The sequence below is a fragment of the Dendrobates tinctorius genome, unplaced genomic scaffold (assembly GCF_039654945.1).
Source record: "Dendrobates tinctorius isolate UK_male_01 unplaced genomic scaffold, ASM3965494v1 ptg000017l, whole genome shotgun sequence".
Taxonomy (NCBI): Eukaryota; Metazoa; Chordata; class Amphibia; order Anura; family Dendrobatidae; genus Dendrobates; species Dendrobates tinctorius.
Genome location: NW_027361685.1, coordinates 12,623,415 through 12,646,156, shown reverse-complemented (window position 1 = coordinate 12,646,156; position 22,742 = coordinate 12,623,415). Strand labels below are relative to the sequence as shown.

Below are 22,742 nucleotides of genomic sequence, written 5' to 3'. Positions count from 1 at the left end.
CATCTTGAACCGGTGGAAGAGTTGTATCGCGAAAGAGCATTTATTATGGAATTGGAAGTGAGAGAAGACGTATCAAATCAAACCACCAATATTCGATATGTAAGATGCCCAAAAGAGCCATATTTGATGCCAACAATACAGGGAAAAATAGGTGCAAGAAAGGTAAACCAACTATCATCCAGAGAGCCTAACCTATATTTGATGCCAGCAATACCAAAATGCAAAAAAGGATTCGGGGACGATATAAATAGATCTAAAAATAAAGTCATCTTATGCCTTTCTGATGGTAATAATAGGAAACAAAAGCGAAAGCTAGGAATTTAAGATGGAACACAAGTCCAGATGGTCGTACTGACTCAAATAATCATAATTGCTTGTAGAAGCCGGAGAATAATAATTCCTCATTAATTCCCAGCGGGGCAAGGCTATGTAGATCAAAAATCCATTTAGATTCGCATCTTAGGAGTTTGGGGATAATATTTCCCCCTCTGATGTTGGTGTGGACTATTCAAAGCCCATAACGTTTATTCCCTTTGTGCTGCTCCCATGTGAATCCAAGAAGTGGGCTGCAACAGACGAGATTGCTTTATTTTTTTCACGATCCCTTCTGGCGGTGGAGATGTTAGATAGATGTTGCTGGACACGTCTTCTTAACTCCTGGGTTGTTTGGCCCACATATGGTTTTGGACAGCCACAGATCAAAAGGTATACCAGATTTCTGGACCTACAATTAAAAAAGAGTTTAGGTCTAATTGGAGCATCTACCGTGGGGATGGAATAGCCGTCTTGTGAGATCATATACTGGCAAACATTGCACCCCCCACATGCATAAGTACAATATACTCTCGTACCCCTCCCAATATGGGTTTTGGTCTCTGATAGTGGCTATGGCACAGCTGATCTTTTAAGTTTTGTGCACGTCTAGCCACCATTCTCGGGGGTTGGTGAGATATAATTTGAGAGTCTAGGCTCACTTAGCAGAATGTTCCAGTTGTTGGAAAGAATTTTGTGGACATCAGTCCACTGATTGTTGTATGTCGTGATTATAGCAAGATCCCTCCTAGTGTCACGTACCCGTTTCTGTAGTAGAGCTGATCTCTCCACACTACTGGCATGTTGATAGGCTTTCGATACTACTTTTTTTGGGTAGTTCCTATTTGTAAAACGGAAGGAGAGATCCTTAGCATGATGACGAAAGTCTTCCAGAGAACTACAGTTCCTACGGAGTCTCAGAAACTGACCTTTTGGAATTCCATCTCTAAGATGTCTTGGGTGAAAACTGTCATAATGTAGAAGACTGTCGGTCGCAGTTGCCTTACGATAGAGGCAAGACTTGATCTTCTTCCCTTGGACAGTGAGCTTGATGTCGAGGAATTCTATTGAGGTCTCTGAGAAGAAGTCAATTTAATGTTGAGAGAATTGCTGTTTAAATCCCCAACAAACTGTTTACACTCATCCAAAGTACCAGTCCAGATTAAAAGGACGTCATCGATATAACGTCTCCAAGAAAAAACCTTCTCAGAGAAAAATGGATGCTTAACGACTACTAACTCCTCCCACCAGCCCAAAAATAGGTTCGCATAAGAGGGTGCACATCTTGCCCCCATAGCTGTACCTGAGATCAGTCTATAGAACTTTCTATTGAAGATAAAGTAATTTTTGTCTAAGACAAAATATAACAATTCTAAGAGAAATTTGTTATGCTTACCCACAGCCATAGGTTGTTTTTCGAGAAAAAAGGAAACAGCCTCTATTCCATGGTCATGTGCGATGTTCGTATATAAAGACTCCACATCTAGACCAACCAAAATGGTATTCTCCGGAATAGTAAGCTCCTCCAAATAAAACATAAGAAGTGCCGAGTCCCTAATGAAAGAATTCAAGGAAGAGGCCAATGGTTGGAGAAAATAATCAATGTATATGCAGGGCCGCTCCATCAAGCCCCAATACCTGACACTATTGGCCTACCTGGAGGATTCGTAGGCGACTTGTGCACCTTGGGTAGAATGTAGAATGTAGGAGTCACCGGATGGAGAGTGGTCAAAAACTTTGTTTGTATGTGTTGTATTATAATCCCACTATGCACTTTGTTCATCCTTTATGCGAGTGATGAATTTAACAATAGTTTGAGCTGTATTGGGCTGAATCTATTATACACAATTTGTGTCTTTTACATCTTTGCTCCGTCCATATGGACCTGTATATTTAGGCTCTTAGGACACAATTGTGGACACATTGAAATTATTGTGCCTAGTGGTAGCATACATCTAGATTGTTTTTCAGGGCTGAGTCTATTGTACACATAATATTTACTATGTGGACTTGCTGCACACATTACATATGTATAACTGTGTGATGTTATGTAGGACTTGTCACTGCTCCCAGGTTTACAGGTTATGTCATAATAACCGTTGTTCCTTTTAAATGTTTTTAATATTGTGGTGTTTTTGTGTATCCTATGCAATAAAATTGATAATTTTTCTATGGTGATCACTGCTTTTGCTGTATGTCTTCTTGGCTTTTTTCTTTGATATACATGTAGTTTGGACATACTGTGGTCAGATGCCTATTAACTAGTTCTATTTATTTGATGGTGCCCTCTGCATTTTTTGTAAAATGTGCTACACCAGCATGTCGCAGACATCACCCGTTCCTTGACAAAATCGCTGTCTGCCAGAATGCAATTCACCACAGACACTTGGACGAGTAAGCATGGCCAAGGGCGTTACATCTCACTGACTGGGCACTGGGTGACTCTGCTGGCTGTGGGGACAGGTGCTGCTCCACAAGTCTTGGAATCCCCAAGGCTTGCAGGACAAACCTCTACATTTAACACTTCCTCCACTGCTGCCTCCTCTATCGCCTCTAGGGCCTCCACCTGTGCCCTCAACCTCTGCCTTAATGAGACACGCGTTCCAAGTGTGGAGCAGACCCCCACCACCTCTGTACTTCACAGCCAGGGCTCTCTGCAATCAGGCAGTCATAAAATTGATATGTCTTGGAGATCGCAGTCACACAGCTGAAGAGTTGCAGACAGTTCTCCAGGCTCAGTTTGATCAATGGCTGTCTCTGCTGACTCTACATGCAGGGAAGGCAATAATGGTGCAAACCTGGTGGTGGCCCTATGACAAGGCAAGCCCACACACGTGCCTTGCATGGCTCATGTCCTCAGCCTGGTGGTACAGCATTTTCTCAGCCACTATCCTAGCCTGGTGATCTGCTCCAGAGAGCACGTAAGTTGTGTGCTCATTTCCACGATTGGCACCCCTCTCCTCATCGACTTACATTGATACATGGTGGAATTCCACTCTGTACATGTTACAGTGACTGTGTCAGCAGCAACAAGCCCTGATGCAGTATGTCTTGTCGTATAGCCTGGGCTAACACAGTATGGATATGGTACATGTCACATTTACAGAGTGCGCAAAAGATTAAAGACCTCTGCACCCTTCTGCACAGTTTCAAAATGGCTACTGAGATGGTTATCACTGATGCCACTATCATCAGCATCACTATTCTGGTCATCTATATGCTGGAGAAGACTTTGAATAGCCTGCGGGAAGAGATGGTGGTCCCAGAAGAAGAGGAAGCAGAGGAGGACGCAGAAGGGATAATATTGTCTCAAAGTTCAAGACTGTCGCCACACAGGTGGGTGCCAAGGGAAGGTGGATTACTGTGATCGAGGGGGGTGGTGATAGACAAGCTGTTATCGAAGGAGCAAGATCCGAGCAACAAATGGAGGAAGAAGTGATGGGTGAGCAACTGTCAGATGAAGAGGATAATACTCCACGCTCTGTTGTTCATGGTTGGCGGATGGGACAGAGGAAATGAGCCTCATTGTTACCCAGCCACCAACACAGCATGGGCTTGGACCTCATGGTAGATCCCTACATACGAGTGCCTTCTTGCTGCACTATCTGCAACATGATCCCCGTATAGTCATGATTAGGAATAACGCTGACTGCTGGGTTGCCACTTTATTAGATCCACTTTATAAAACTAAATTTTGCAGATGATCCCCGCCCTAGAAAGGGAACAGCGAATGCTGGAGTATTGAAACACGCTTTTACACAACCTTAAGAGAGCTTTTCCCCAAGACAGCAGTGAAGCACATCGTTCACATCGCAGCTGTAGACTTCCAACCTCCGGACCGTCAATTCTTCAACGCCAAAACATTAGCAGCAGCAGCAGTGGTGAAGTAGAAGAAGCAATTTCTGTGAGTCCTTTGACACTTTTTTAGGCCAACGCTTGATGTGGGTTACTTGCTTACGTATTTTGGCCAAAATATTAACTAATACCTCTCATATTTTCTATATGTGTTTTTTGCACTTTATTTTTCAGGGTGCAGTTGGGCCCATTCAGTCTTGTAAACTGTGGTGTCTGTTCACATGGGATGCATTTGGATGGCACTAGGCAGCCCGCCTGATCTAATAGTATGGGCGTAACTAATAGGCTGTTAGCCTGGATGCTGTGCATTCCCATTGTGTGAACAGCGCCGCATACAAGTCTTCATGGTGCATTAATATACCAAGCAACCGCCCCTCCATACACTGGTAGGTTGTGAGCGGTTGTCTCATCGGTATTCTTGCACCTGTGTTGCCGCCATCCTAAATATATGGGCGCACTCACCCTGATAGTGCATTTGTTGGGAGGTCTGGGCAGGTCAGCATCGCTGCTTTTTGCTGTTTTTGAACATTTGACATTTGCCTGAATTTTTATATCTACACGATTTACACAAATTATATTTTCTTGTCTTAACTCTTTACTATTTAACATTATAAGTTGTGTATTTTTGTAATTATTTGTACGTATACATGATTAATTACCACTTCTCTCTCTGTAAAAACAATCCCCTTTAACCCCTTTCTGACATCGGGTGTAAATGTACGCTGATGTCGGACTCCCTCCTTTTGATGTGGGCCCCGGCGCTGAGCCCACATCTTTTCTCGCACATGATGGGCCAGAAATCCCGCACATTGGTGACCCTGTCATGTGATCGCAGGTCACCGATAGGTTGGCATGACAACCAGAGGTCTCCAGCAGACCCGTATGGCTGTCACTGCCGGATCCTATGAGCGCTGCCCAGTGGTTGGCGCTCATAGCATGTGAGCAACTCTGCTACATGCAGGTGATCTCAGCATTGCCTGTATGTAGCAGAGCCGATCGGGTTATAGCAGCTTCTAGCCTCCTATTGAGACTATTGAAGCATGCCTGTGGAGACATGGGGTGGTCAGCGGGTGCCCCGGTCCGCTGGCCGAAACCTCATGGATCAGGGATCGTCCCATTGAATGCTCTCCCTTTAACATGGGCATAACACTACTCAGACAACACACAGTGAAGGTAAAACAGTGTGGCACACAACAGGCAGATAACACATAGAACAGTCCCAGCAAAATACCCAACAGAGTGCACATTACAGAGTCTCACCCTTCCGCTGATTCGCTCCCAGGGTCACTACCCCACCTGTGGCACGCACAGAGAGGAGGTAACGACAAGCGTAGGAAGATGACAATCCATTCAGTCCATACAAGGTAAAAGGCCAGTTGATCCGAGGATCACAACCTGGCTTCTCCAAACGTATCCATGGTTCAGTGATGGTGAATGGAGCAGATCTGTATTCTTCCAACCAAGGCTGAAAACCCCTAGGTTGTTTCCTGTAGAATGATAGATCCGTGTCCCTCGTGATGTAAAAACTATATGAAGTATATAGTTTGAGGTCTGGGATCTGCCAATATGTGGCTAGTCTTCTGACTTTTTCGGATAATATGATAAATGATTTTAGTTTTATTTTGTCTAGTCTCACTTGAATATAGGTCAATATTAAAGAGTCTCCTGATGAGTCGCCTTTGGTGAGGACGATGAAACCGTAGAAATAAGAGGCTTGGAGAGTGAGTGTATATGTCACCTCACCCCATATACAGAAATGTGGAGTATATGTTTTTTCTATTAGTCACCTTCTGATTAACCTTTAGGGGGTGAATTAAGGGTATAGTGTTATATTTGGAATTAATAAAGTTTAGTTTTATCCTTTTGTCAGCAAACATGAGGAATGACAAGAGACAACCCATTTAAGAAGGTTCAATTTTGGTTAAAACTATTCCAACATTATAAACATAAAAAAGGCTTCTCCCCTATGTGACATCTCTGATGTTTATTAACAGCTGATTTCCAAGCAAAATATTTCCCACATTAAGAAAATGAAAACGGCTTCTCCCCTGTGTGACTGCTCTGATGGTGATCAGGAAGCGCTTTCTGGTTAAAATATTTCCCACATTCTGAACAGGAAAAAGGCTTCTCCTCTGTGTGGGTTCTCTGGTGAGGTGGCTCAGTGGTTAGCACTGCAGCCTTGCAGTGCTGTAGTCTTGGGTTCAACTCTTACCAAGGACAACATTTGCAAGGAGTTTGTATGTTCTCCCTGTGTTTGCATGGGTTTCCTCCCACACTCCAAAGACATACTGATAGGGAATTTACATTGTGAGCCCCATTGGGGACAGTGATGATAATGTGTGCAAACTGTAAAGGGCTGCGGAATATGTTAGCACCATATAAAAAGAAAGATTATTATTAGTAAGATTCCATTTCTGGTTAAAATATTTCCCACATTGTGAACAGGAAAAATGGCTTCTCTGATGTGATCAAGATTTAGCTTCCATTTAACATGAAAGAAGTTTCTCCCCTGTGTGTGTTATTTGGTGCCTAACACAATCTGATTTATGTGCAAAACATTTCCCACATTCTGAACATGAAAAACGCTTCTCACCTGTGTGAGTTCTATGGTGATTAACTAAATCTGATTTCTGGATAAAACATTTCCCACATTCTAAACATGAAAAAGGCTTCTCCCCTGTGTGAGTTCTCTGGTGCTTAACCAAATCTGATTTCTGGTAAAAACATTTCCCACATTCTGAACAGGAAAAAGGCTTCTCCCCTGTGTGAGTTCTCTGGTGTCTAACCAAATCTGATTTATGTGCAAAACATTTCCCACATTCTGAACAGGAAAAAGGCTTCTCTCCTGTGTGAGTTCTATGGTGATTAACCAAATCTGATTTCTGGTTAAAACATTTCCCACATTCTGAACAGGAAAAAGGCTTCTCCCCTGTGTGAGTTCTATGGTGATTAACCAATTGTGATTTCCAGTTAAAATATTTCCCACATTCTGAACAGAAAAAAGGCTTCTCCCCTGTGTGAGTTCTTTGATGATTAACCAAATCTGATTTCTGGTTAAAACATTTCCCACATTCTGAACAGGAAAAAGGCTTCTCCCGTGTGTGAGTTCTATGGTGAGCAACAAAATGTGATTTCCATGTAAAACATTTCCCACATTCTGAACATGAGAATGACTTCTTTGCCTTAGGAGCAGTTTGTTTTTTAATGCCTCTTTTGTGACTTTGATTTCCCTTAGTAGTCGGTAATGAATCAGAAGATGGAACCTGTTTCATAGGATCAGATGACAGATCTTTGCTGTGAATGGATGATGATATATCTGGAGTAATAGCAATCACTTCAGTTTTATCTTCTAGGATCTCAAGATCATCAGATTTCAAAACTGAAGATGTCAGCTGTCCCTCTGATCTCCTGGGACAGTCATCTGCTAAGATAAAAACAATTATTTATTTATAAAATATGCTTGAGTTTTATATTTTTGAACATTTCTACTTAAACTGTCCATAAAAATGGCAAGCTATGTAAAAAACTTTATTTATCAAGACAATGACAGTTCACAGTCTAATAGAAAACCTTGTTGGATGAGCCAGTAGCGTGCGGTGTTCAACTGTTTGTTCATTCTGCCTCCCAAATGTAAAGTGTAAAAAAAACAATCAATGTTATGTAGGCGAAAATAATACCAATTCTTATCTCACAAAAACAAGTCCCCACTCAGGTCCATCATCTGTCAATGGAAAAACAGAGGTTCCCACACTATTAGTGGCTCAAAGGCTGCTGAAAAGCAACAAGGTTTCCATAAACCAATCCAGCAAAATCCGCTCTCACTTCGGAGTCTTGCAGTGTGCGCAAACATCATTTAGGATCCCTGTATTTAGCAATATTATAGTGAGAAGAATCCACTTAATTTGCGGTGTGTGTCTCCTGGAGGACAATCTGGGCACTATGTGCTGGGTAAGAAAATGGCAAATGTGTAATTTTCACTCTCCAACATCCACTATTCATTTCCGGAAAGTGGCTGTGGAGTCAAAATATTCACTCCTCCTACACACATGGTCAAAATTGTTGGTACCCCTCGTTTAATAACAGAAAAACCCACAATGGTCACAGAAATAACTTGAATCTGACAAAAGTAGAAATAAATAAAAAATCTATGAAAATGAGCAAATGAAAGTCAGACATTGCTTTTCAACCATGATTCCACAGAATTAAAAATAAATAAATAAAACTCATGAAATAGGCCTGGACAGAAATGAAGGTTCCCTTAACTAAAATATTTTGTTGCACAACCTTTTGAGGCAATCACTGCAGTCAAACGATTCCTGTAACTCTCAATGAGACTTCTGCACCTCTCGACAGGTATTTTGGACCACTCCTCAAGAGCAAACTGCTCCAGTTGTCTCGTGTTTGAAGGTTGCCTTTTCCAGACGACATGTTTCAGCTCTTTCCAAAGATGCTCATTAGAATTTAGGTCAGGGCTCATAGAATGCCACTTCAGAATAGTCCAAAATTTTCCTCTTAGCCATTCTTGCGTGTTTTAGCTGTGTATTGTGTGTCATTATCCTGTTGGAAGACCCATGACCTGTGACTGAGATTCTAGACACCCTGTGCCATATGCAGCAAAGCAGCCCCAGAACGTAACCGAGTCTCCTCCATGTTTCACAGTAGGAACAGTGTTCTTTTTGTGATATGCCTCATTTTTCCATCTGAGAACATAGAGCTGATGTGCCTTGCCAGAAAGTTCCATTTATATCTCTTCTGTCCATAGGAAATTCTCCCAGAAGATTTGTAGCTTGTCAACATGTAGTTTGGCAAATTCCAGTCTTTTTTTAATGATTTTTTTCAACAATGGTGTCCTCCTTGGTTGTCTCCCATGAAGACCACTTTGGCTCATACAACGACAGACGGTGCAATCGGACACTGATGTTCCTTGAGCTTGAAGTGCACCTTTAATCTGTTTAGAAGTTTTTCTGGGCTCTTTTGTTACCATTCGTATTATCCGTCTCTTTGATTTGTCATCAATTTTCCTCCTGCGGCCACATCCAGGGAGGTTGGCTCCAGTCCCATGGAGCTTACATTTCTGAATAATATGTGCAATTGTAGTCACAGGAACATGAAGCTGTTTGGAGATGGTCTTATAACTTTTACCTGTAACATGTTTGTCTATAATTTTCTTTCTAATCTCCTGAGACATCTCTCTTCTTTGCTTCCTCTCGTCCATGTTGAGTGTGATACACACCATGTCACCAAACAGCACAGTGAGTATCTGTAGCCTCTATACAGATCACTCACTGATTCCAAGACTGTAGACACCTGTGATGCAAATTAGTGAACATACCTTGATTTACACATGTGGAAGCTTGGTTGAAAAGCAATGTCTCACTTTCATTTGTTCATTTTCATAGATTTTTTATTTATTATTACTTTTGTATTACTTTTGTCAGATTCAAGTTATTTCTGTGACCATTGTGGATTTTTCTGTCATTAAACGAGGGGTACCAACAATTTTGACCATGTGTGTATAGAATACAACCATCAATGAATTAATTAATTACATGGAATTACTTTATGGGGATTTCGACTATTTTGGTTTTCTGTCGTTTTTTTTCATATTAGGGCTTCTGCATATGATGTGTCCAATCTCATCTGGGATCTGTTCCTGCTGTCCAGCTGGAGCAATCTGCTCCCTACTTCAGCCAGTTGTAAAGTACCACACCCTACTAAAGCGCAAAGCACATGGCCGGAATCTGCCAGATACAGCGCTGTTCTCCTCTGGTTCAGTCCTCTGGGCTCAGCTTGCGGCTTGTGTATTTGTTTCCTGCTGTGACCGTGGCCAGTTTACTGACTACTCTTAGGTCTTCTGATTCTGGCCTTCTGGTTCTGACCCAGCTACCTGACTATTCTTCTTGCCATCTAACACCACATAATAGCAGGTAACACCATGGTCCAAGCCTAGGGGTCCCAGTGTAAGTCCAGATCCACGTAATGGTGTTAAAGGGTGATGAGCAAGGCAATCCTTGGGATATAGAAAGCAGAGAAGATAGAGCAAAGCATGGTCATGGTGGACATCTTTTGAGCTGCCAGGTGACCATGAACAGTGCTCCCAATACATTTTGTCTACAAACTATTCCAGCAAGATCTGCATTCAAAAAGCTAAATGGTGCTCCTTCCCTTCTGAACACTGCCATGTGACCAGACAGTAGTGTACAACCGTATGTAGGGTATTGTGAGAAGCTAGAAAATAATTTGTAAGATCCATTTGTTTTCTATTATCCTTTGTGAATAATTTACCACCACATAAAGTGACACACGTCAGATATTAATAATGGGGCCTGATTAAGAACACTAAACTGGCTGCGGGAAGAGGTTAAATCAGAGGATTTTGGACACTACTGTAATCAAACACTGTGATTATAGACAATAACATCTACTGAAATGATCAAACTCCACAGTCTCCATCAGTAGTAAATGAGTAGCTAGTGGTGAAACCTCTCTGGGGTAATTATTATTATTATTTATTTCTATAGCGCCATTAATTCCATGGTGCTGTACATGAGAAGGGGGGTTACATACAAAGTTATAGATATTGTTAACAGTAAACAAATTTACAATGACAGACTGGTACTGAGGGGAGAGGACCCTGTCCTTGCGGACTTACATTCTACGGGATAGTGGGGAAGAGACAGAACGTCGGGGGTGCAGCAGCTCTGGTGGAGATGAGGCGGCAGAATCGTCATTGCAGGCTGTAAGCTTTCCTGAAAAGATGGGTTTTCAGGTTCCGTTTGAAGGAACTGAGGGTGGTGGATAATCGGACGTGTTGAGGCATGGCATTCCAGAGGATAGGGGATATTCGGGAGAAATCTTGGGAGGCGGTTGTGTGAGGAAAGAATAAGTGTGGAGGAGAGTAGGAGGTCTTGGGAGGATCAAAGATTATGTGAGGGAAGATATTGGGAGATTAGTTCAGAGATATAGGGAGGGGAAAGGTTGTGGGTGACTTTTTAGGTCAGTGTTAGTAGTTTGAACTGGATTCGTTGGGGAATTGGGAGCCAATGGAGAGATTTGCAGAGAGGGGGAGACAGGGGAGTGGCGAGGAGAGAGGTGGATTAGTCGGGCAGCAGAATTGAGGACAGACTGGAGTGGTGCAAGAGAGTTAGCAGGGAGGCCACAGAGGAGAGTGTTGCAGTAGTCAAGGTGGGAGATGATGAGGGCATGTACAAGAGTTTTAGTAGATTGAGGACTGAGGAAGGGACGGATTCTGGAAATATTTTTGAGTTGGAGGCGACAGGAGGTAGCAAGAGATTGGACGTGTGGTTTGAAGAACAGGGCAGAGTCGAGAATTACAGCGGATTTCACGTGCTGGAGAGAGTGTGATACCGTTTACCATAATAGATAGATCGGGTAGGGAAGATATGTGAGATGGAGGAAAGATAATGAGTTCAGTTTTATCTATGTTGAGTTTTAGGAAGCGAAAGGTGAAAAAGGAGGATATGGCTGATAGACACTCCGGGATTCTGGACAGCAGAAAGGTGACATCTGGGCCAGAGAGGTAGATCTGAGTGTTGTCCACATAGACATGGTACTGAAAGCCATGGGACTTTATGAGTTGTCCTAGGCCAAGAGTATAGATGGAAAAAAGTAGGGGCCCCAGGACAGAGCCTTAGGGGACTCCAACAGAGAGGGGGCGGGATGAGGAGGTAGTGTGGGAATGGGAAACGCTGAATGTGCGGTCAGAAAGGTATGAGGAAATCCAGGACAGGGCAAGGTCTTTGATGCCAAGGGAAGAAAGAATCTGTAGCAGTAGGCAGTGGTCAACTGTGTCAAAGGCAGAGAACTGGTTAAGGAGGATGGAGAACTGTCTGTTAGCTTTGGCTGTGCGTAAGTCTTTAGTACTATTGGTCAGTAATGTTGGGTTGAGGAAAGGACGGATTCTGGAAATATTTTTGAGCTGGAGGCGACAGGAGGTAGAAAGAGCTTGGATGTGCGGTTTGAAGGACAGGGCAGAGTCAAAGGTTACTCCGAGGCAGCGGACTTCCGGTACTGGGGAAAGTGTGATGTCATTAATTGTTTTAGTTAGGTTGGGTAAGGAAGATCTGTGAGATGGAGGAAAGATGTTGAGTTCAGATTTGTCCACTAATCTTCACTCTCCTTCGCTATCCCCAAACCCCTGAACCTTCTAACCAAATAACTATCTTCCCTTCTCTATTACCCCCCCACCTCGCTTTATCTGCAGACATACTCCTTAACCGCAGACCTATCCTACTAACATACAATACAAGACGATCACTCTCCTTCACCCACCTGCTTTCCCTTTCTCTGCTTCTTCTCACTGCTGGTGACATATCCCCCAATCCTGCCCCCCGCCTCATACATCCCACTAATCCTCACCCCTATCTTTCTCACACTAAGAGAAACTACTGCAATCTCTCACACTTAAAACCTGTGCCACTGACCCCCTCCCTCCCGCACCCTCTTTCTGGAGCACTTTGGAATGCTCGCTCCATCTGCAACAAGCTCCACGTGATCCACGACCTCTTTATCTCCCACAACCTTTCCTTCCTGGCCCTCACTGAGACCTGGCTGACACCCCCTGACACGGCCTCCCCGGCCGCACTGAGTTACGGCGGTATCCCCTTTACCTACACTCCTCGCCCTGGCAACAAACAAGGCGGAGGAGTGGGTTTCCTCCTTTCTAAAAACTGCTCCTTCAATCCTATCCAACCCCCACCCTCCCTTATCCTCCCTTCTTTCGAGGTTCACTCTGTCCGTGTTTACTCTCCCTCTAATCTCTAAATGGCTGTCATATACCGACCACCGGGCTCAGCCACTGCCTTCATCGACCAATTCTCCACCTGGCTCCTCCACCTTCTCCTTTCTGACATCCCAACCATCATCATGGGGGACTTCAATATCCCTACTGACACCCACCAGCCTCCAAACTCCTGTCACTTACCTCATCCTTTGGACTTACTCAGTGTTCCTCCACAGCCACCCACACAGATGGACATACATTAGACCTCATCTTCACCCGCCTCTGTTCCCTATCTAATCTCACAACCTCTCCCTTCCCCCTATCTGACCACCATCATGCTTATGCATGCCCTCATCATCTCCTGCCTCGACTACTGCAACATCCTTTTCTGTGGTCTCCCTGCTAACACCCTCGCACCTCTCCAGTCCATCCTTAACTCTGCTGCCCGACTAATTCATCTCTCTCCTCACTACTCTTCCGCTTCTCCCCTCTGCAAATCTCTTCACTGGCTCCCATTCCCTCAGCGTATCCAGTTCAAATTACTAATACTGACCTACAAGGCCATCTATAACCTGTCTCCCCCATATGTCTCTGAACTCATCTCCCGATACCTTCCCTCACGTAATCTCTGGTCCTCCCAAGACTTCCTTCTCTCCTCCACACTCATTCGCTCCTCACCCAACCGCCTCCAAGACTTCTCCCGAACTGCCCCTATTCTCTGGAATTCTTTGCCCCAACAAGTCCGACTATCAATCACATTTGGATCCTTCAGATGGAACCTGAAAACCCACCTTTTCAAGAAAGCCTACAGCCTGCAATAACTCCGCTATCTCCTCCCTCACCACTACCGGTGATATCACCTCAACCAACACCGGAACCGTTGCAACCCACCAACCTACTGTCTCCTTCCCCACCATCCTGTAGCATGTAAGCCCGAAAGGGCAGGGTCCTCTCTCCCCTCTATCAGTCTATCATTGTTAGTTTGTTTACTGTAAGTGATATCTGTAATCTGTATGTAACCCCTTCTCATGTACAGCACCATGGTATCAATGGTGCTAAATAAATAATAATAATAATTAGTGGAGCAAAAATGGTGATGGCAAATGTAAGCATGGTTAAAGAGCAGAGTAAAAAAAACAAACAAGTAAAGTAAGAAAGCAGTGGTTAGGCTGTGTTCACACACACAGCGTTTTTTTAGCGGTTTTTACCGCGGTTTTCGCTATAAAACCGCTAAAAATAAGCTGCACAGTCATTTCTATGCATTTTGCACTTTTTGTGCACATTGATGCGTTTTTTACCGCGAAAAAACCGCATCGCGGTAAAAAACGCAGCATGCTCATTAATTTTGCGGATTTTCCCCGTTTTAGGCCTCTTCCATGCGGTTTTAAACCGCTGCGGAAAAAAAACGCATCAAAAACGCATCAAAACCGCGCAAAAAACCCAAGCGGAAAAATAGGTGCGGTTTCTGGGAAGGGATTCAGGTTTTTGAGCAGAACATTTCTGCAACGTGTGCACTTAGCCTAAGTCTTACCTTTTGACCAATTTCTGGTATATTTCTCATGTATCACTTTAAATATGTCACTTCAAATGATGTCACATCTGACCAAGGTCATTTCTGACCTTCTCTGTTCAACTTATACCATTCAACTGTCCATGAAATGAAGCAAGGTGAGTGAGTGAGGGAGGGAGGAGGAGGAGGGAATTGGAGGACGGTTTACAGCAGGGGGCAATTAACAGATAATTAGAGTATGGGGCTCGGTGACGTCACAATCTAAACTATCGTAAGCTCCAATATTTTCTGTCAGATGAGTTTCAAGAGGAAATATTACACATTTATAGAGAACTGTGTATAATAGTGCAGAGCTGAGATGTCTTAAAGGGAACCTGTCAGCAGGATTGTGCTCAGTAACCTACAGACACTGTCAGGTCGGCGCCGTTATACTGATTACAATGATACCTGGTGATGAAATCCGTCTTGTGGTTGTTGTGTAATCTGTATTTGTAGTTTTCAGTGAATGAGATTCTCGTGCTCTGGGGTGGGGCTGTGGGCGGGGCTTTATGTGGTCTGATTACATATTCATCTGTATTGGCTTATGACAGGTCGCTGACCCCTCACTGACCTGCCCCCATTATTACATAATGGATATAATAGCATTGATATTATTGGTGAAAATGCCTATAATATTGTGGCTATTGTGAGGCTTAGAAAAAAATTACATCCAGCAAAATGTCACCGGTGATGGCGGCGCCTACACAGTAGCATCTATCTCTTACTTATACATGCTACTGCGCAGGTGCCGCCAACGTTGGTGACATTTTGCTGGATGTAATTTTTTTTTTCTAAGCCTCACAATAGCCACAATATTATAGGCATTATCACCAATAATATCAATGCTATTATATGCATTATGTAATAATGGGGGCAGGTCAGTGAGGGGTCAGCGACCTGTCATAAGCCAATACAGAGGAATATGGAATCAGAGCACCACATAAAGCCCCGCCCACAGCCCCACCCACAGCCCCGCCCCAGAGCATGAGAATCTCATTAACTGAAAACTATAAATACAGATTACACAACAGTAAACCAGAGTTGCCCTCACTTATGGTGGACCATTGGAGCTACTATGGATCCTGAGCAGAAGATTAGAGAAAATAATATTGCTCCCCATTTCAGGAGAGATTGTGCAGTAATCTGAATTCCTTAGGATCAAAAACAATGTAATTGGTTGTAAGTTCTATAGAAAAGGGCTTTCACTGCCCAAAGTCATTTGAACAGTTTTGGGTGGAGGAGAATGTTGTGGTCTAGAGGCAAAATGGTGATCATGGTAATGCGGCCGGACTACACCACCTATAAAGCAGCCACAGCCGGTGACTGAGAGGAATCTGTGACTTCTCTGCATTCAGTGGTTACTACTCACCTGGGTAGTCATATGTGGGAATCTCCTCTTTACACCACTCATCACCCCTCACATATGTCTCTGTAGTATTAATATGGGTCAGATCTTCACCCTGAAACAAATATTGTAAAAGTCACAGACAGATGGAGAAGTCCCATCTATGATCAGCTCTAATCCTGTCATCTCCACCGTTCTCATTACACAAGTATAAAACATATAATACTGGTGGATAAAACAAGACTGAGCACAAGACCTTCACAGCCGTCTACACATCATAGGGGAGATCTCCTGACACCTTCTCTCCATCTACCTGATGATCCTGAGGAGCACTGGGATCTTCTTGGTTACAGTCCTGTGGAAGAAGAGGACGGGGACATCTCTCTGGTGTTGTCCTCTTACTGGATAGATCTGGAGGAAACACATACAGGGACTGAATTCATTCTCTACATACAGATAATTATAGGCCGTGTGTATTTAGTCCTGTCTATTACCTGGTGATGTGAGGGGCTGGGGAACCTCCATTATGACGTTCTTGTACAGATCTCTGTGTCCTTCTAAATACTCCCACTCCTCCATGGAGAAATAGACAGCGACATCCTGACACCTTATAGGAACCTGACACATACAATGATACCGTCATCCCCCGATCCCTTCATAGTGTTACTGTATAATGTCCCAGCATTCCCAGCAGTGTCACCTCTCCAGTCAGCAGCTCAATCATCTTGTAGGTGAGGTCTAGGATCTTCTGGTCATTGATGTCCTCATGGATCAGGGGGTGAGGTGGAGGCCCCGTGATTGGGCTCAGGGGTCGTCCCCATCCCTCAGACACAGGGTCCTGACAGCGATCACTAGAGGTCTTCTTCACCACTGTGTAATCCTGGTAATGGAGAGACACATTAATAAATCTCACTCCAGACATTTCCAGAGTCCTCACCTCTCCAGTTCTGTCCATCTGTTATTCCCATAGATAAGAATGATGTAATGTGACGTCATCAGAATCTCTCACCTCTCCAGTGAGACAGAAGAGGATCTCTAGGGTGAGGTGTAACATCCTCTCCGCCATCTTGTCTCTGTCCATATCCGTCCTTGATGGGTAAATCAGGAAAATTCTCTTTTGTAGAAGATCTTCACTGAGAGGATCCGATATTGTAGAGACCTGAATGAGAAGATGATCCGATGTAACACCATAAGAATCCTGTGTAATAATACAATTACTGGAGATAATAAGGGAAACATATGAGGAGATTTATTATCTTACAGGGTTTAGTTTTCTTCCCCGACAGCTACTAATAAAACCTATATATTTAGGCCACAGACAACAAGCAGTTTCCTCCTCGGAGTCGGCAGCTGAACACGTTCCTCATAGACTCATCTTCCATAACGCTAATTCTCGTCTCATTACCGACACGGGAATCGGCATTAGCAATACTGCAGGAGAGATTCATTACACGCGACATGAGAAATAACTCCTTCATGATGAGGACGACATCTTCATCTTCTACTGCGGCTCTAGAGACAGATGTGGCCAGAGTCGGTCACTGCCTCCATCCCCACCGGCCGTCTATATGAAGGTTTCCCGTCTTCCCCGCACTGGAATCTTCTCTCACGTTAGATCTCAGCTCTGATTCACACAGAAGTTTCACACATCTCCAGTTCCAGACACTGACTGAGAGAATCAGCCTCCATTTTATCTGCCACACCCCTGGGAATGGGACATGTCAGCAGTCATTCCCACCCATCACTGGAATGGCCTAATAACTCTCTCAGCACTATATGTGCTGGAGCATTCTTCCGAGCTCACATCACCGCAGCTAAGAGCCACGATGACACATATCTCCCCTCAAGGACTCGTCCGGCGCCCATCTTACACCCCCATACACATTAGACTAAAGCTCCATTAAAAGCACTGATTTCGGGGGGTTTGGCCGACCATATAATGTATTTGGGGGCCTCCCGACAGATGATGTCAGGGCAGAGAAGGATCTGGCATCCTGAATTTCAGAGGATAATCCGTCTGTTCTTCCTGTAGATAATCCTCCTCTAGAGGAGTCTGGAGGCGACTCTCTCATACAGACCACAGGAAAGCTGGAATATTTGTGTATATGGGGGAGTCGGGAGAGATCGCCGTCTGCCAAATGACCGTTCAGCCAACTCTGATCTCATGTGTATGGGGCCGTTAGTATTACACTGACAGGCAGTGATGATACACGGCACTAAAGTAGTACAGGGCATCACCGGAGCCATCAGAGGCTTGTATGTTGTGTGATCGCACTGATCAGAGGGGTTTAAAAAAGGTTTAAAGTGGAAAAATATCACAGTTTCAGCAACAAGAAATATCCATCACTATATGGAAAGCAGAGTCACTGCACAATGTTCGTTACGTCACGTCCATAACTACTTTATTATACTCTATTATCCTGTACACAGTGGAGTAGATAGAAATCACAGATCCCACAGCAAATAGCTGGAATTGGACCCTCCAACGTAAAGAAAAAAAAATCTCTCTATCTATATACACTGTTCAAAAAAATAAAGGAAACACTTAAACAACAGAATATTACTCCAAGTAAATCAAACTTCTGTGAAATCAAACTGTCCACTTAGGAAGCAACACTGATTGACAATCAATTTCACATGCTGTTGTGCAAATGGAATAGACGACAGATGGAAATTATTGGCAATTATCAAGACACCCTCAAAAAAGGAGTGGTTCTGCAGGTGGGGACCACAGACCACATCACAGTACCAATGCTTTCTGGCTGATGTTTTGGTCACTTTTGAATGTTGGTTGTGATTTCATACTCATGGTAACATGAGACGGACTCTACAACCCACACAAGTGGCTCAGGTAGTGCAGCTCATCCAGGATGGCACATCAATGTGAGCTGTGGCAAGAAGGTTTGCTGTGTCTGTCAGCGTAGTGTCCAGAGGCTGGAGGTGCTACCAGGAGACAGGCCAGTACACAAGGAGACGTGAAGGGGGTTGTAGCAGGGCAACAACCCAGCAGCAGGACCGCTACCTCCACCATTGTGCAAGGAGGAACAGGAGGAGCACTGCCAGAGCCCTGCAAAATGATCTTCAGCAGGCCACAAATGTTCATGAGTCTGCACAAACGGTTAGAAACTGACTCCATGAGGATGGTCTGAGGGCCCGACATCCACAGATGGGGGTTGTGCTCACAGCCCAACACCGTACTGGACGCTGGCATTTGCCACAGAACACCAGGATTGGCAAATTCACCACTGACGCCCTGTGCTCCTCACAGATGAAAGCAGGTTCACACTGAGCACATGTGACAGCCGTGACAGAGTCTGGAGACGCCGTGGAGAGCGAACAGCTGCCTGCAACATCCTTCAGCATGACCGGTTTGGCAGTGGTCAGTAATGGTGCGGGGTGGCATTTCTTTGGAGGCCACACGATGTTGGGCTGTGAGCACAACCCCCATGGAGACACAATTGTGCCTTTACCTGGAGATAAATTCCCAGTGGGGGCAATTTCCAAAACGCAATAACTTAAGTGGGGAATTCAGCTCTTTTCACACTTAAGGGATCTGTATATGGAGTCTACAAACTACAGTGGGGAAATAAGGATTTGTTACGCTGACAATTTTGGGGCTAAAGTCACATTTTTGTGAGGAAATAAAGTAAAATTGTCATTTTTTTCCTTCCACATTGCTTATATTCCTCTCACACTATCCAAATTCAGATATTGTCCTGTCAGAAAGAAGAATACAGGGAGCGAAAGGGTTAATAGGACTCACAGGAGGAACCGGCCCAGAAAGCAGAAGATCCAGGAGTGTCCGCCACATATATGACTGCTCTGTGCACAGGACCTGTGATGAGGTCACAGGAGGGGAGGAGTCAGGGGTCACATGATCAGGGGCCTCAGTGTGTGCAGGACTCAGTGTGCTGGAGCGCTCCCGATAATCAGCTGCGTGTGTCGCGCTGTGTGATAGTCACAGCACCTGCATGGAGGGCGACACATGCAGCTGATTATCGGGAGCGCTCCAGGGATCCGGGGTCCCGATGCAGCTATTCGGTAAGTGATATTAGCCAATAACAACTTCTCCGACGATATTCACTCATCTCTAGTAATAACAGCTCAAAGAAATTCACCAAACTTTTCATTAAGTTTAATAGTAAGACCCTATTAAATATTGAGCACCAGCGGGATGAAGCATTGACAGTGGCATGTAAAAGTGTGGGCGCCCCTGGTCAAAATGACCGTTATTGTGAGCAGTAGTAAGATGAAGATGAAATGATCTCTAAAAGGCCGAACCTCTAAGATGACACAAAGCCTTTGTATTTTAGGCAAAAATAATAATTAAAAAAATATATATATATATAGACTTTTTTACAATTTCATAATTGCAAAAAGGAAAAAGGGCGATGCAAAACTATGGGCACCCTGTGAGATTTGTGTACTGAGATAATTTTGATCAAGATTTCACACCTTAATTAGCTTGTTAGGGTTATGGTGAGATCACATGGTGACCAGGAGCTACAGAATGAGGAAAGGACTAAAAAGCCTTCACTAGACCCCTGTACAGCTGTATAATGAGGCCCAGGCTTTATAGTGAAGGGACAGGAGTGAGGGCCTGTGCCCAGGAGCTACAGACTGAGGAAAGGGCTAAAAAGCCTTCACTAGACCCCTGTACAGCTGTATAATGAGGCCCAGGCTTTATAGTGAAGGGACAGGAGTGAGGGCCTGTTCCCAGGAGCTACAGTCTGAGGAAAGGGCTAAAAAGCCTTCACTAGACCCCTGTACAGCTGTATAATGAGGCCCAGGCTTTATAGTGAAGGGACAGGAGGGAGGGCCTGTGCCCAGGAGCTACAGTCTGAGGAAAGGGCTAAAAAGCCTTCACTAGACCCCTGTACAGCTGTATAATGAGGCCCAGGCTTTATAGTGAAGGGACAGGAGTGAGGGCCTGTTCCCAGGAGCTACAGTCTGAGGAAAGGGCTAAAAAGCCTTCACTAGACCCCTGTACAGCTGTATAATGAGGCCCAGGCTTTATAGTGAAGGGACAGGAGTGAGGGCCTGTTCCCAGGAGCTACAGACTGAGGAAAGGGCTAAAAAGCCTTCACTAGACCCCTGTACAGCTGTATAATGAGACCCAGGCTTTATAGTGAAGGGACAGGAGTGAGGGCCTGTGCCCAGGAGTTACCGACTGAGGAAAGGGCTAAAAAGCCTTCACTAGACCCCTGTACAGCTGTATAATGAGGCCCAGGCTTTATAGTGAAGGGACAGGAGTGAGGGCCTGTACCCAGGAGCTACAGTCTGAGGAAAGGGCTAAAAAGCCTTCACTAGACCCCTGTACAGCTGAATAATGAGGGCCAGGCTTTATAGTGAAGGGACAGGAGTGAGGGCCTGTACCCAGGAGCTACAGTCTGAGGAAAGAGCTAAAAAGCCTTCACTAGACCCCTGTACAGCTGTATAATGAGGCCCAGGCTTTATAGTGAAGGGACAGGAGTGAGGGCCTGTTCCCAGGAGCTACAGACTGAGGAAAGGGCTAAAAAGCCTTCACTAGACCTCTGTACAGCTGTATAATGAGGCCCAGGCTTTATAGTGAAGGGACAGGAGTGAGGGCCTGTGCCCAGGGGCTACAATCTGAGGAAAGGGCTAAAAAGCCTTCACTACACCCCTGTACAGCTGTATAATGAGACCCAGGCTTTATAGTGAAGGGACAGGAGTGAGGGCCTGTGCCCAGGAGCTACAGACTGAGGAAAGGGCTAAAAAGCCTTCACTAGACCCCTGTACAGCTGTATAATGAGGCCCAGGCTTTATAGTGAAGGGACAGGAGTGAGGGCCTGTGCCCAGGAGCTACAGTCTGAGGAAAGGGCTAAAAAGCCTTCACTAGACCCCTGTACAGCTGAATAATGAGGGCCAGGCTTTATAGTGAAGGGACAGGAGTGAGGGCCTGTACCCAGGAGCTACAGTCTGAGGAAAGAGCTAAAAAGCCTTCACTAGACCCCTGTACAGTTGTATAATGAGGCCCAGGCTTTATAGTGAAGGGACAGGAGTGAGGGCCTGTTCCCAGGAGCTACAGACTGAGGAAAGGGTTAAAAAGTCTTCACTAGACCCCTGTACAGCTGTATAATGAGGTCCAGGCTTTATAGTGAAGGGACAGGAGTGAGGGCCTGTGCCCAGGAGCTACAGTCTGAGGAAAGGGCTAAAAAGCCTTCACTAGACCCCTGTACAGCTGTATAATGAGACCCAGGCTTTATAGTGAAGGGACAGGAGTGAGGGCCTGTGCCCAGGAGCTACAGTCTGAGGAAAGGGCTAAAAAGCCTTCACTACACCCCTGTACAGCTGTATAATGAGACCCAGGCTTTATAGTGAAGGGACAGGAGTGAGGGCCTGTGCCCAGGAGCTACAGTCTGAGGAAAGGGCTAAAAAGCCTTCACTACACCCCTGTACAGCTGTATAATGAGACCCAGGCTTTATAGTGAAGGGACAGGAGTGAGGGCCTGTGCCCAGGAGCTACAGACTGAGGAAAGGGCTAAAAAGCCTTCACTAGACCCCTGTACGGCTGTATAATGAGGCCCAGGCTTTATAGTGAAGGGACAGGAGTGAGGGCCTGTGCCCAGGAGCTACAGTCTGAGGAAAGGGCTAAAAAGCCTTCACTAGACCCCTGTACAGCTGAATAATGAGGCCCAGGCTTTATAGTGAAGGGACAGGAGGGCCTGTTCCCAGGAGCTACAGACTGAGGAAAGGGTTAAAAAGTCTTCACTAGACCCCTGTACAGCTGTATAATGAGGTCCAGGCTTTATAGTGAAGGGACAGGAGTGAGGGCCTGTTCCCAGGAGCTACAGTCTGAGAAAAGGGCTAAAAAGCCTTCACTAGACCCCTGTACAGCTGTATAATGAGGCCCAGGCTTTATAGTAAAGGGACAGGAGTGAGGGTCTGTTCCCAGGAGCTACAGTCTGAGGAAAGGG

At 44.8% G+C, this 22,742-nt stretch overlaps 2 protein-coding genes across 2 annotated transcripts in view; both read right to left on the bottom strand.

Moving 5' to 3' along the window:
• The window catches only part of LOC141082292 (uncharacterized), a 987,535-nt gene that overhangs the window by 758,693 nt on the left and 206,100 nt on the right, over positions 1–22,742 (bottom strand). The window lies entirely within an intron of this gene.
• Positions 5,981–22,742, bottom strand: part of LOC141082345 (uncharacterized) — a 33,840-nt gene continuing 17,078 nt past the window's right edge. The window contains 1 exon segment of the mRNA XM_073566292.1: positions 5,981–7,607. Within this exon segment, the coding sequence (XP_073422393.1) occupies positions 6,654–7,607 (954 nt within the window). The 3' untranslated portion in view covers positions 5,981–6,653.